Raw genomic sequence first — 12,045 nt, 5'->3', positions numbered from 1 at the left:
AAACTTATTTTGAATTATTCTGCACTATATTTGACAATAGCTTTCAAAGAGTTAAAAACTTATTTAACATTTCAGCTCTGACCAGTAATAGGGATGCTGAATCATTTAAATAAACGTCTACTCATCTACTCATGAAGTACTGTGGCTCTCGCAGGTGTCGGGTGGTCAGAAAAGCATTATTGTCCTATGTCTTGCATGCAAGAGCATTTGATCGTATCAAGACAACGGAAGCCTCTTGGATTGTCACTGGTGGAAAGAACCACTTTTAAAATAGGGGAGCAGCAGAATTATTTCAAAGACTGTACATGCTCTAGAGCACAGATTAACACAGAGTACATAACACTGCACAGCTGCTGTGCAAATCTCCCTTTGTATCTGCTCTTTGCTGATACTTGTTCAGTGGCACAAAGAAAGTATCGCCACCAGCTGCTGTGGATCCTCCCACCTCACTCATTTTCTGTCAAACGTTGAACTTGCGGAAGGAAGTGAGCATGTGTCAACTTGAACAGAGACTTTGAAAAATTAGAGCTGCTTGTTAGAAATAGGACAGAATAGAAAACTCTGCACTGGTTAGGCCCCCTGCGGACAGCAAGATAGGCCAACTTCTCAGGGAGCTGGCATCGCTAAGAGATGCTGTAACACGTGGGAAGCCTGACGGGTAAGTTCACAAACTTTATTTCAAGCACTAACCTAATCAGTGGGTTTAACCAAAAACAAGGCCTGTTTCTCTGTCCTGTGGCTAGTTGTCTAAATGTTTTGGTGCCAGTTTAAACACTGTGCAGTCTTTATAATGTAAAATGAAATAAATCTCATCCAGATCCCCTGGATTGAACACAGATGATGTTTGTCATAAAAAATAAACTGTTAGTTTGTGTTCAGTTAAAATTGACCTATAAAGTCACACAGGAGTTCCCCTGCCTCTCACCACATGCACCAATTATTGCCAGTCCTTCTCGGTTCTGGGTTTGCTCTTTGAGACAGGTGATGTTTATGTACAGGTGCCATATCAGTAGGTATCCTGCATCCTGCAGGCTGCATTAACTCCCTGGGTAACACAGTCCCAAATAAAACAGGAAGGAAAGTCCTTCTGGCTGAAATACGCCTCAAACAGAGACAAGTCAATCATGGCGAGTTTTACTGAACCATCTCATTTCCGCCCAACTGCCTTGACTAACTGGCTTCACTGGAGGCTTCTTACACACAAAAGTTTTCTGTGTTCATTAGAATTCCCAAGTGTAAAGACAACTTGCTGTCAAACTGAAAGCAACATATGTTACTTAGATCAGAAATAGATTGATGTTTTGATAGTACATGTGGGTTACAAAGGACCCTTCTAAAATAACTTTACACTTCAGCCATTCTTCTGACAGATAAAATATAACCCTTGCTGTTACAAAGATCAATCGTACAATTTGCTGTTAAACTGAAATAAACTAAAAGTATCAGGACCATAATCCCCTCTCCCAATCCCAACTTGTCCTGGTGTCAATGACAACATAGAAACAGTGGACAGAAATGGAGGTCAGCTTGAGCAGGAAGTGGTATTGTTAACGCCCAGGCAGAGTGCGCACGCAGGGTGAAGCGAAGTCTCTCTACAATCCCCTAAATTGCCCCAAACCTACAACTTATACAATGATATTTTTTATAACATGTCTTGTTTCAATTATGTGGTCGGGGTGCGATATCAGAAACAGATTTATTTTTAGTATTTGGGGAAATGATTTTATTGATTATACTGAGCTCGCTTTATGCGAGTATTTTCTTCCCCAGTACCTGGGCAATATAAGCTTTTATTGGCCCCTGCTGCTAAAACAAGTAATCAGTCACATGAAGTGAGCAGCATTATGAAGCCTTTTTATTTTTAAAGCCAGTGACATTACAAGGACAACACAAAGGCCTCCTCCACATCATTTTCACTGCGATGTCACAAAGTATATCTAGAATTACAATTTTACACATTTCAATTAATAACACTCTTTCTTGAATTTACCGTGATATTAAAGTCCAGTAAAATCAGTTAAGATTAAACTATTAAATTTTATCCCAATAAAATGCAGTATTTGGAATATAAATACAGTTGTGAATATAAACACGAGATAAAAAGCATAAAAACTTGGGACTTTATACACTGAAACAGAGAAGATTATGGGGAGAATTTAATAGAGGTTTATAAAATGATGAAAGATTTGAGAGGATAAATAGCGAAAGCCTGTTTCCACAGGTTGTTGAGTTGATGAATTAATCAGAAGAGGGCAGGGAATGCGAGCTGTCACTGGGGGAACAAAGGGAATGTTAGCAGAATGTGTACCAGACAAAGGAACATGGAATGTTTCATCACAAGAGGCTATTGAGGCAGAAACTAGAACACCATACAAACAAAAAGTGGATTCATATTTGAAAAGAAAGAATTTACAAGGACAAGGAGAAAGGCCAGAGAAATGGTCTGAGAGTAGAAAGCTCCATGTGAAGAATTGGCACAGTGAGGTGTATAAAATGATGAGGGGCCTAGACAGAGTGGATAAGAAGGACCTATTTCCCTTAGCAGAGAGGTCAATAATCAGAGGTCAACTTTAAAGAAGTTGGTAGAAGGATTAGAGGGAAGATGAGGAAAAAATAATGTCACCCAGAGGGTGGTGGAGGTCTGGAACTCACTGCCTGAAAGGATGGTAGAGGCAGAAACCCTCACCATATTTAAGTGCCGTAACCTACAGAGTTACATACCTAGTGCTGGAAGGTGGTATTAGGCTGGATAGCTCTTTTTCCACCAGCATCGACACGATGGGCCGAATGGCCTCCTTATGTGTCAGAATTTTTCTATGATTCTAGGTGCAATGACCCATGGCTTCCTTTTCTGCTGTAACTTCTATAATTCTATCAGTTCGATTACAATATTCTTTTAAATAATTGTTATAGGAATGTGATGATGTGGTATCCCTATTTGCAGTATTCCACACTGCAATAAGGACACAGTTTTCCTTCTGTAATTTGTTTGTAGTTCTAGTTATTCTGGAACTTTACATGGCCTAGCACTAGGAACCTCCCTTATAATTGCTAAAATGTCACAGTTTCTCAATAGACAGTCAACCAGATTAACTAGGTCAGATAATAGCTGAACAATTTAAGAGTTTAAATTTAATAATTAGATTCCGCATTCTCCTGTCTGTGGTCTCTGCTGGAATTTCTTAGCCAAGCATTCAAAATACCATTAATTTCTCCTCAGCAAAAAATATCACCATTAAGTAAATGAATATAAAAAGCTGTCTCTGCATTCCAAATACACCAGACTCCGACACTGCAATGGTGACTACACTTCAAAAGTACTTAATTGGCTGTAAAGTGCTTTGGGACATTCATAGATCATGAAAGGGGCTACATAAATGTAAGGTGTTTTAAAAATTAATCTTAGCTCTAGGTACTGTAAAGTACACCTTTCGACATGGACACAATGGGCTGAATGGCTTCCTGTGTCATCATTTTTCTATGATTCTATAAAGGACATTGATCTGCAGCTTATTTGTGACGCCTCTCAGCACAGTTTCGACCTAGCCTGCTGTCACATCCTGGAACTTATTCTGTTAAACTGTAGCTGTCATTCATTCACTTTAGATTAAAAGATTTTTATTTCATCGACCTACATCTGTTGGTTAAAGTACGTTTGAGACAAGGCCAATGTGTTCTGGCTGACGTGAAGCTCTGACTGAGCTCCGCTGTGGGCCTCTAACACTAGAATGCCAGTCACAGACGACGTTCTATTTGTTGAGCAAAAGGCAAAGGGAAATAAAGTAGGTCAATGTCCTCCTGGAGGCATTTTCTTCAGATTAAATAGAGATGTAAAGAGTTTACTGTCTTAAGTAGGGAGTCATATTACTACCAGTAAGTCAGGAAGAACAAAGTGGCTTGAATCTTGATCTGCACTGAATGGGACGATTTATGCTCGAATTACACTCACTTAGGATTCATTCGTAGATCCTTTGCAGATCTGACAGTTGCCTTTTATCATTCTTCTTCCGAAAATCTTAATTCTGGAAGCTGTGTAAGAGCACAAAAAAATTGTGAATTTGCCGATATGTTTGCACAGATGAAAATTTCACAGTCACTCTAATTATTATTTAACAGATCACCATGGCAAAAAGATGACCGTAACTCCTTCAAGAATTCCACTGAAATCTCCCATAACTGACCTTTTATGACTTGGTAGTGTTCCCTTTGATATTTGAAGATGGATCATTTTGATTTCCTGAATAATATGGATCAGACGGTCTCCTCAAAAGATCCTGATGGTGCAGAAGGAGATGGCAACACCGAAGAAGACAATGGCAGCAGTGCACAAGATGAGAGCCCTTTCAGTATTGACGTCTCTGGGTTATTAGGATTTTCTGAGCCAGAGGCACAGGGCAGCAATATCCTCTTCGAAACAAACCCTTTTCAGATCTCAGCCAATCCAGGTATTAACCAGGCAGAGCCAAGTGACTTCAGGTACATGGAGGATCCCAATGAAGAACAGAATGATCATAATATTGCTGCAGAGAGTCCAATCTTGACTTTTAGTTTAGAAAACAAAAGCACATTCTGCCACAGTGAGAGTTTAGACTTCGGGCCAATTGAAACATGTACTCATGAACTCACAAACAGACATCTTTTTGAGGACACTGAAGACAAATTAGATGCTTCTAGTCAATCAGGAAGCACAAGTTCATTGGACAGTGATGGATGCACTCCATGGGTACAAGCTGTATTACTGACTAAAAGGACCAAGGAAACAGAAAACTGTGATGGGGAAAGTACTGACAAGCTATTTGATAATTCAGACTGGATGATTACGGAGAGCCCAAGTACTTCAGAACCCTTAACACCCTCTTTCAGTGAAGAAACCGATGAAGAGGTTTTGAAGGAAAAATCTGGAGATTTAGCCCCGGTTTCTGATACAGCGACAACACCTGATGAAGTTGTTATGGACCCATCAGATGTTGCTTTTTTACAACATGACGTGTGGCATCAGAACCAAGCATTTGTTCCAATTTCTATCACAGAAATTCCCCAAACTGAGCACACGGAGTTAGGAGATAAGAATAATCTGGATCCTGTGGCAATGCCCATGGACTGTGATCCATCAAGCAATGATGTGGAAAATCATGGGGTTGGAGAAGCTGTTCCAGAAACCTGCTACGGGCTAAGCACACATGATTCAGCATCCATATTGCCTTCATACATTGCTTCAGTGCACAAGGAGCTGGTGGTATGGAATAACGAATCAACAGAGACAGAGGTAATGGGATCTTTTTGCAACGTGAAGCTGTAGAAATAGAGGTTTGTGAACATTGAGCTTCATTCATCCCTTTTGGTGTGAAGTTTCGGTTCTATCTTTTACCTAATGCGATCATATCTCCGGTGATGTTGGTCACAGGTACTCCGGACTCTCGAGTACAGGTGATGTTTGCAGATTTCCAGGTACTTATAAATGTCAGGCTCCAAGTGTGAAAAAGAAAGCATGAAGGGACTGTCTTTCTGTTTTATCATACTTCTGACACTGTGTGATGTCAGGAGTGTGACACACATTCTCAAAACATTGATATAAATACTAGACTTTCCGTCAATGACTGTCTGTCCAACCTATGACAGAAGCTGTAATCCCATATTGGACTGTTCAGTCACCTAAGAACTCACTTTTAGAGTGGAAGCAAGTCTTCCTCGATTTCGAGGACTGCCTATGATGATGATAAATACTAGCAGGTCCCCTCTGGCGTTGTTGACAGTGAGTCAGAGAATACTTGTTCTGTAACAATCAGGGTTATGTAACGTACCAGAGCCAGAGATTTACAGTGACTCAATGAATCAAATTCCATTTCTAGCAAGTGGTGTTTTGGAATTCTTAATGGTGCATTGAGGATCAAATTCTGTGACTCTGACCATTATCCTCTGGTAACTGTATATGAGGGCTTTAGTCTATTTTTATTTAATTACCTATGTATTGAACTATTATCCTTGCCCTTAAAGCTGAGGATACACATAAATAAAGAGAGTATGTAAGGTGAACAAGGTAGAGATACGTGCTTGGCATTTGGCAGTGTTGGTGCGCAGGAGGTAGAGGTTTACCTGCAATGGGCACGTACTAAAGCTCCAATAGGGCTTGGGGGATTGTGCTGGGGGTGACACCACGGTGAGGGTGGTGGGTGACACCACGGTGAGGGTGCTGTGGGGTGACACCACGGTGAGGGTGGTGGGTGATACCATGGTGAGGGTGCTGTGGGGTGACACCACGGTGAGGGTGGTGGGTGACACCACGGTGAGGGTGCTGTGGGGTGACACCACGGTGAGGGTGGTGGGTGACACCACGGTGAGGGTGCTGTGGGGTGACACCACGGTGAGGGTGCTGGGGACGGGGTGACACCACGGTGAGGGTGCTGGGGACAGGGTGACACCACAGTGAGGGTGCTGGGGGTGACACCACGGTGAGGGTGCTGGGGACGGGGTGACACCACGGTGAGGGTGCTGGGGGTGACACCACGGTGAGGGTGCTGGGGGTAGGGTGACACCATGGTGAGGGTTGGGAGCGGGGTGACACCACGGTGAGGGTGCTGGGGGTAGGGTGACACCACGGTGAGGGTGCTGGGGACAGGGTGACACCACAGTGAGGGTGCTGGGGGTGACACCACGGTGAGGGTGCTGGGGACGGGGTGACACCACGGTGAGGGTGCTGGGGACAGGGTGACACCACAGTGAGGGTGCTGGGGGTGACACCACGGTGAGGGTGCTGGGGACGGGGTGACACCACGGTGAGGGTGCTGGGGGTGACACCACGGTGAGGGTGCTGGGGGTAGGGTGACACCATGGTGAGGGTTGGGAGCGGGGTGACACCACGGTGAGGGTGCTGGGGTTAGGGTGACACCACGGTGAGGGTGCTGGGGACGGGGTGACACCACGGTAAGGGTGCTGGGGGTGACACCACGGTGAGGGTGGTGGGTGACACCACGGTGAGGGTGGTGGGTGACACCATGGTGAGGGTGCTGCGGGGTGACACCATGGTGAGGATGCTGGCATTTGACAATATGACAACAATCCTGTGTTCTGGCACCACTGGTTTGTAACTTCCTAAAAAGCTTCTTTAAACAATGAACTGGGTATTTTGGGACTGGTTCTTGAACAGGGTTTGTGTGTCTCTCGCTGACTCTCAAAGATGTACATTGAGCACATCAGGCTAGCATAGCTGAAGTGGACTTCTGTCTATCTCACACATACCAAAAGCCTCGCTTTTGTTGTAAATGTGAGGAGCCGAAATTGCTCTCTGCCCCGTTTGGGGCGGATAATTTGAATGAAGTCGTGAATTAGCACCAGTAGATGGGGCGGGGAATAGACGGAAATTGGGAACTTTGTTTACCAAAATGAACGGGGCGGTGTTCGGGGCGGCAGAGGGACGGAAGAGGGTCAGGAGTGGGGCAGAAGGTGGGTGGTGTCATCAGCGCTCAGCTGAGCATGTCTGCGTTGAGACGTTGCTACGTCCCTTAAAGGGAGGGACATTGTGAGGCTTACGTCGAGCCCACTGGGCCACCAGGGAGGGTTTCGGCTGAGCCAGTGGCGCGGTACCCAAGAGGGGGTGCCAGGCTGCCTATTGAGCTGACTTTTCGGCCGACAAGTAAAACAAAATGGCGGCCGCACCGCCCAGCCACTGCCAGTTTCCTGCCGTAGGAAGCTGTCGGGGGCACCGACCCGCGGAGGACGCGCTCCCGTGGGCCAATTTCTCTCGTGGGGCAGAAAGGGATTGGCATGTGGCCGACAAGGGGTCAGAGCACTAGGCGGGGCGGAAACATGGGGCACGGCGGAAACCTGTTTCTGCCGTCCCTAGCCCGGGGGCAATTCCGCATGGGTCGCATCATCCGCTTGCCCCCGCCTCTTAGGGGTAATGGGCCTTAAAAAAGGGGCAATTCGGTCCCAATATAAATCTACCCGAATAATATTTTAGAAATATGTTTTCCAAGTTTTCTTCAAATACCTAAGCAGATACTGCTGGAAGCTGACCAGAAATGTTGTTAATTCGTGTAATGCCACCTACTCAGTTTTGCTAATAAATGCAATCGTTTTTCATAACTAACTGTTTCTCTCGGACACATGCTGTTTGCTAGCTGTGAAGACAGCTAATTTGAACAATCTGTCACTTTTACACGTGCTTTAATGTTCAGTAAATGCATTTGTAAGTGAATAATTATAAATTGTAAATAGAAGCACCTCGATTAAATCCGGAACGCACTTACCTTTGGACAGTGCTGCAGGCCTAACTGTCAGCCTTTGTAGGAAAGTTTGCAGATTTGCATACCACCAAATGCTCTTTTGGCAACTGACCCTGTTTAGCATCAGCTTTAGTCAGTGCGTGTTTCATCATTTGCCTATTTGAGTACAGGCTGAACCTCCCTTATCTAGAACCCTCGGGACCTGGCCTGTTCTGGATAACGGATTTTTACAGACAAGGGTTGGTCACGTTAAATTGGATGGTACAGGTACTGAGCAAGGGGATATCTGGGCTGGTTGGCTTGGGGCTGGGAGTGCGGCAGAGAGATCATGAGGGGGGCGGGGGCGGCGGTCGATCACGGGGTCAGGCCAACGATTGTGGGAGTCGGCAGCGAGGAAGGACTTCAATTTGTTCATGTCGGAGTTCTGAGCACGCGCTACCCAGCAGCCGGGAATGGTTCTGGACGAGGGGTGGTTCTGGATAAGGGAGTTCTGGATAAATGAGGTTCACCTGTATAACAAAAAATAGGGAAGAAAATCTTTTTACAAAGCATTTTAAGTGATTCAATTGGCTCACCTTTCAAAAAATAAATACTGGTGGGCACTCCTGAATAATCAATCAGCTTTAGTGTTAGCCATGGCTCAGTGGGCAGCACTCTTGCCTCTGAGTACGAAGGTTGTGGGTTCAAGCCCTGCTCCAGAAACTTGAGCACAAAATCTAGGCTGACACTATAGTGCAGTGCTGAGGGAGCATCACACTGTTGGAGGTGCCATCTTTCAGATGAGACGTTAAACCGAGGCCCCATCTGCTCGCTCAGGTGGACATAAAAGTTCCCATGACACTATTTCGAAGAAGATCAAGGGAGTTATCCCCAGTGACCAATATTTATCCCTCAGCCAACATCACAAAAAAAATGGTCATAAACACATTGCTGTTTGAGGGAGCTTGCTGTGCACAAATTGGCTGCTGCGTTTCCCACATTACAACAGTAACTACATGTCAAAAATAAGTCAGTGGCTGTAAAGCATTTGGGACGTCCTGAGGTCATGAAAGGCGCTATGTAAATGCATAGTGTATGGCGTTGATTTCCTAAGGGAATTGGATAAATACTAAAAGGAGAAAATTTGCAGGGCTATGGGGAAAGAGAGGGGGAGTGGGACTAACTGGATTGCTCTGTGAAAGAGCTGGCGCAGACTCGATGAGCCAAATGGCCTCCTTCAGTGCTGTATGATTCTATGAAGTCCTTAGCAGTTTCTATTTTGCAATATTCTAACCGCTTTTCGATTCTTTACTTCCTTGCCTCTTCAGTTCTTATTTGCTGCTGTGTTACTTTGAGTCAGTCAAATGTATAATGGAGCAAGAGCTACAGGAAATAAGTGTGATTGAAAAATCGAGATGTAATGGTGAAACTACATCAGCATAAAACCACAGCTGGAGTACTGTGCACAGTTTTGGTCCCCACATTATAGGAAGGATGTGGAGGTGATACCAAGAATACACGGTGCAGATTCAGTGCTGCTTGGTATGTTGAAACATTAATACAAAGAAAGACTTGAAAAATTGGGGTTGTCTTCATTCGAACAGAGATTATAAGGTATTTAAAAAAGAACGTTGTTTTTAAGATTTGGGGCGATAATGGTGGTGGGGCAGTCCTGAAACCACCTGGAAAAAGTTTGCATCTCAGTCAGCAAAATTAGGCAGCTAGGCCCTGAGTGTGGGGCGGAGCACTAAGGGAGGCGTTGCACACCTCTCTTAGGGTGCTAAGTTGGCTGAGCATGCGAAAATCCCGAGCTAAAGAGCCAGCCTCGGAGGCTCCGAGAGAGGCCTGGGGAGAAAGAAAACCCTGAAAAAATCCACCAAAAACATTCCCCCAAAATACCTCACGCCACCACAACATAAATCACAAAAAAAAAACAATCACACTTACCTAAGGTCAACGTTACTTACCTCAATTGCAGCCTCTGCAGCTCTGACCACCCACTCTCACAGGCGCTCCCGGCAGGGGGCACTGTACGCAGCGCTATGGATCGGGCGGGAGGCAAGAATCGATCCGGTGTCACAACCAGGGTGGTAATGCTCCCCCCCCCCGCTGAAACCGGTCCCGAAAACCCCGGCGGGGCGCTGGAAGCTGGCCACCTTCCCAGAAGAGCTCACCGCCGCTATTGCCGAAAACAGAGGCGGCCAGGACCGGAAAATTCAACCCGAAGTGTTTCAAATTATGAAGGGATAGAACAGGTTAGATAAAAAAATACAGTGTTTCCAGAAGTTGAGGGATCTAGAATGAGGAAATGTAGATAAAAGATAGAGATTTAGGACGGAGAGCGGGAGAAACCTTTTACAAAGGATTGTGAGGGTGTGGAATTGCACCAGAGAGACCATGTCAATATTTAAGTAGTATACAAAGTATATAAGTATATTGGAGAGGTGGTTGTATGGGTGGGACAAACATGGAAACATAGAAAATAGGTGCAGGAGTAGGCCATATGGCCCTTCGAGCCTGCACTGCCATTCAATAAGATCATGGCTGATCATTCACCTCAGTACCCCTTTCCTGCTCTCTCTCCATACCCCTTGATTCCCTTAGCCGTAAGGGCCATATCTAACTCCCTCTTGAATATATCCAATGAACTGGCATCAACAACTCTCTGCGGCAGGGAATTCCACAGGTTAACAACTCTCTGAGTGAAGAAGTTTCTCCTCATCTCGGTCCTAAATGGCCTATCCCTTATCCTAAGACTATGTCCCTTGGTTCTGGACTTCCCCAACATCGGGACCATTCTTCCCACATCTAACCGGTCCAGTCTCATCAGAATCTTATATGTTTCTATGAGATCCCCTCTCATCCTTCTAAACTCCAGTGAATAAAGGCCCAGTTGATCCAGTCTCTCCTCATATGACAGTCCAGCCATCCCTGGAATCAGTCTGGTGAACCTTCGCTGCACTCCCTCAATAGCAAGAACGTCCTTCCTCAGATTAGGAGACCAAAACTGTACACAATATTCCAGGTGAGGCCTCACTAAGGCCCTGTACAACTGCAGTAAGACCTCCCTGCTCCTATACTCAAATCCCCTAGCTATGAAGGCCAACATACCATTTGCCTTCTTCACCGCCTGCTGTACCTGCATGCCCACTTTCAGCAACTGATGAACCATGATACCCAGGTCTCATTGCACCTCCCCTTTTCCTAATCTGCCGCCATCCAGATAATATTCTTCCTTCGTGTTTTTGCCTCCAAAATGGATAACCTCACATTTATCCACATTATACTGCATCTGCCATGCATTTGTCCACTCACCTAACCTATCCAAGTCACCCTGCAGCCTCTTAGCATCCTCCTCACAGCTCACACCGCCAACCAGTTTAGTGTCATCCGCAAACTTGGAAATATTACACTCAATTCCTTCATCTAAATCGTTAATGTATATTGTAAAGAGCTGGGGTCCCAGCACTGAGCCCTGCGGCACTCCACTAGTCACTGCCTGCCATTCTGAAAAGGACCCGTTTATCCCGACTCTCTGCTCTCAGCATCAAACAAGAAATAAATGATGTGTGCAATAAAGGTACAGCAGTTATCATGGGCGACTTTAATCTACATATTGATTGGGTGAACCAAACTGGTAGCAATGCGGTGGAGGAGGATTTCCTGGAGTGTATTAGGGATGGTTTTCTAGACCAATATGTCAAGGAACCAACTAGAGAGCTGGCCATCCTAGACTGGGTGATGTGTAATGAGAAGGGACTAATTAGCAATCTTGTTGTGCGAGGCCCCTTGGAGAAGACTGACCATAATATGGTAGAATTCTTTATTAAGATGGCAAGTGACA

At 45.1% G+C, this 12,045-nt stretch overlaps 1 protein-coding gene across 1 annotated transcript in view; it reads left to right on the top strand.

Moving 5' to 3' along the window:
* Positions 1–522: 522 nt before the first annotated feature.
* The window catches only part of LOC139234780 (PH and SEC7 domain-containing protein 2-like), a 65,358-nt gene continuing 53,835 nt past the window's right edge, over positions 523–12,045 (top strand). The window contains exons 1-2 of the mRNA XM_070865471.1: positions 523–658; positions 4,117–5,266. Of these exons, the coding sequence (XP_070721572.1) occupies positions 4,220–5,266 (1,047 nt within the window). The 5' untranslated portion in view covers positions 523–658; positions 4,117–4,219. The remainder of the gene's footprint in view (positions 659–4,116; positions 5,267–12,045) is intronic.

This window comes from Pristiophorus japonicus, chromosome 22, assembly GCF_044704955.1.
Source record: "Pristiophorus japonicus isolate sPriJap1 chromosome 22, sPriJap1.hap1, whole genome shotgun sequence".
NCBI classification, from domain to species: domain Eukaryota; kingdom Metazoa; phylum Chordata; class Chondrichthyes; family Pristiophoridae; genus Pristiophorus; species Pristiophorus japonicus.
This window is presented reverse-complemented; position numbering and strand designations above follow the sequence as displayed.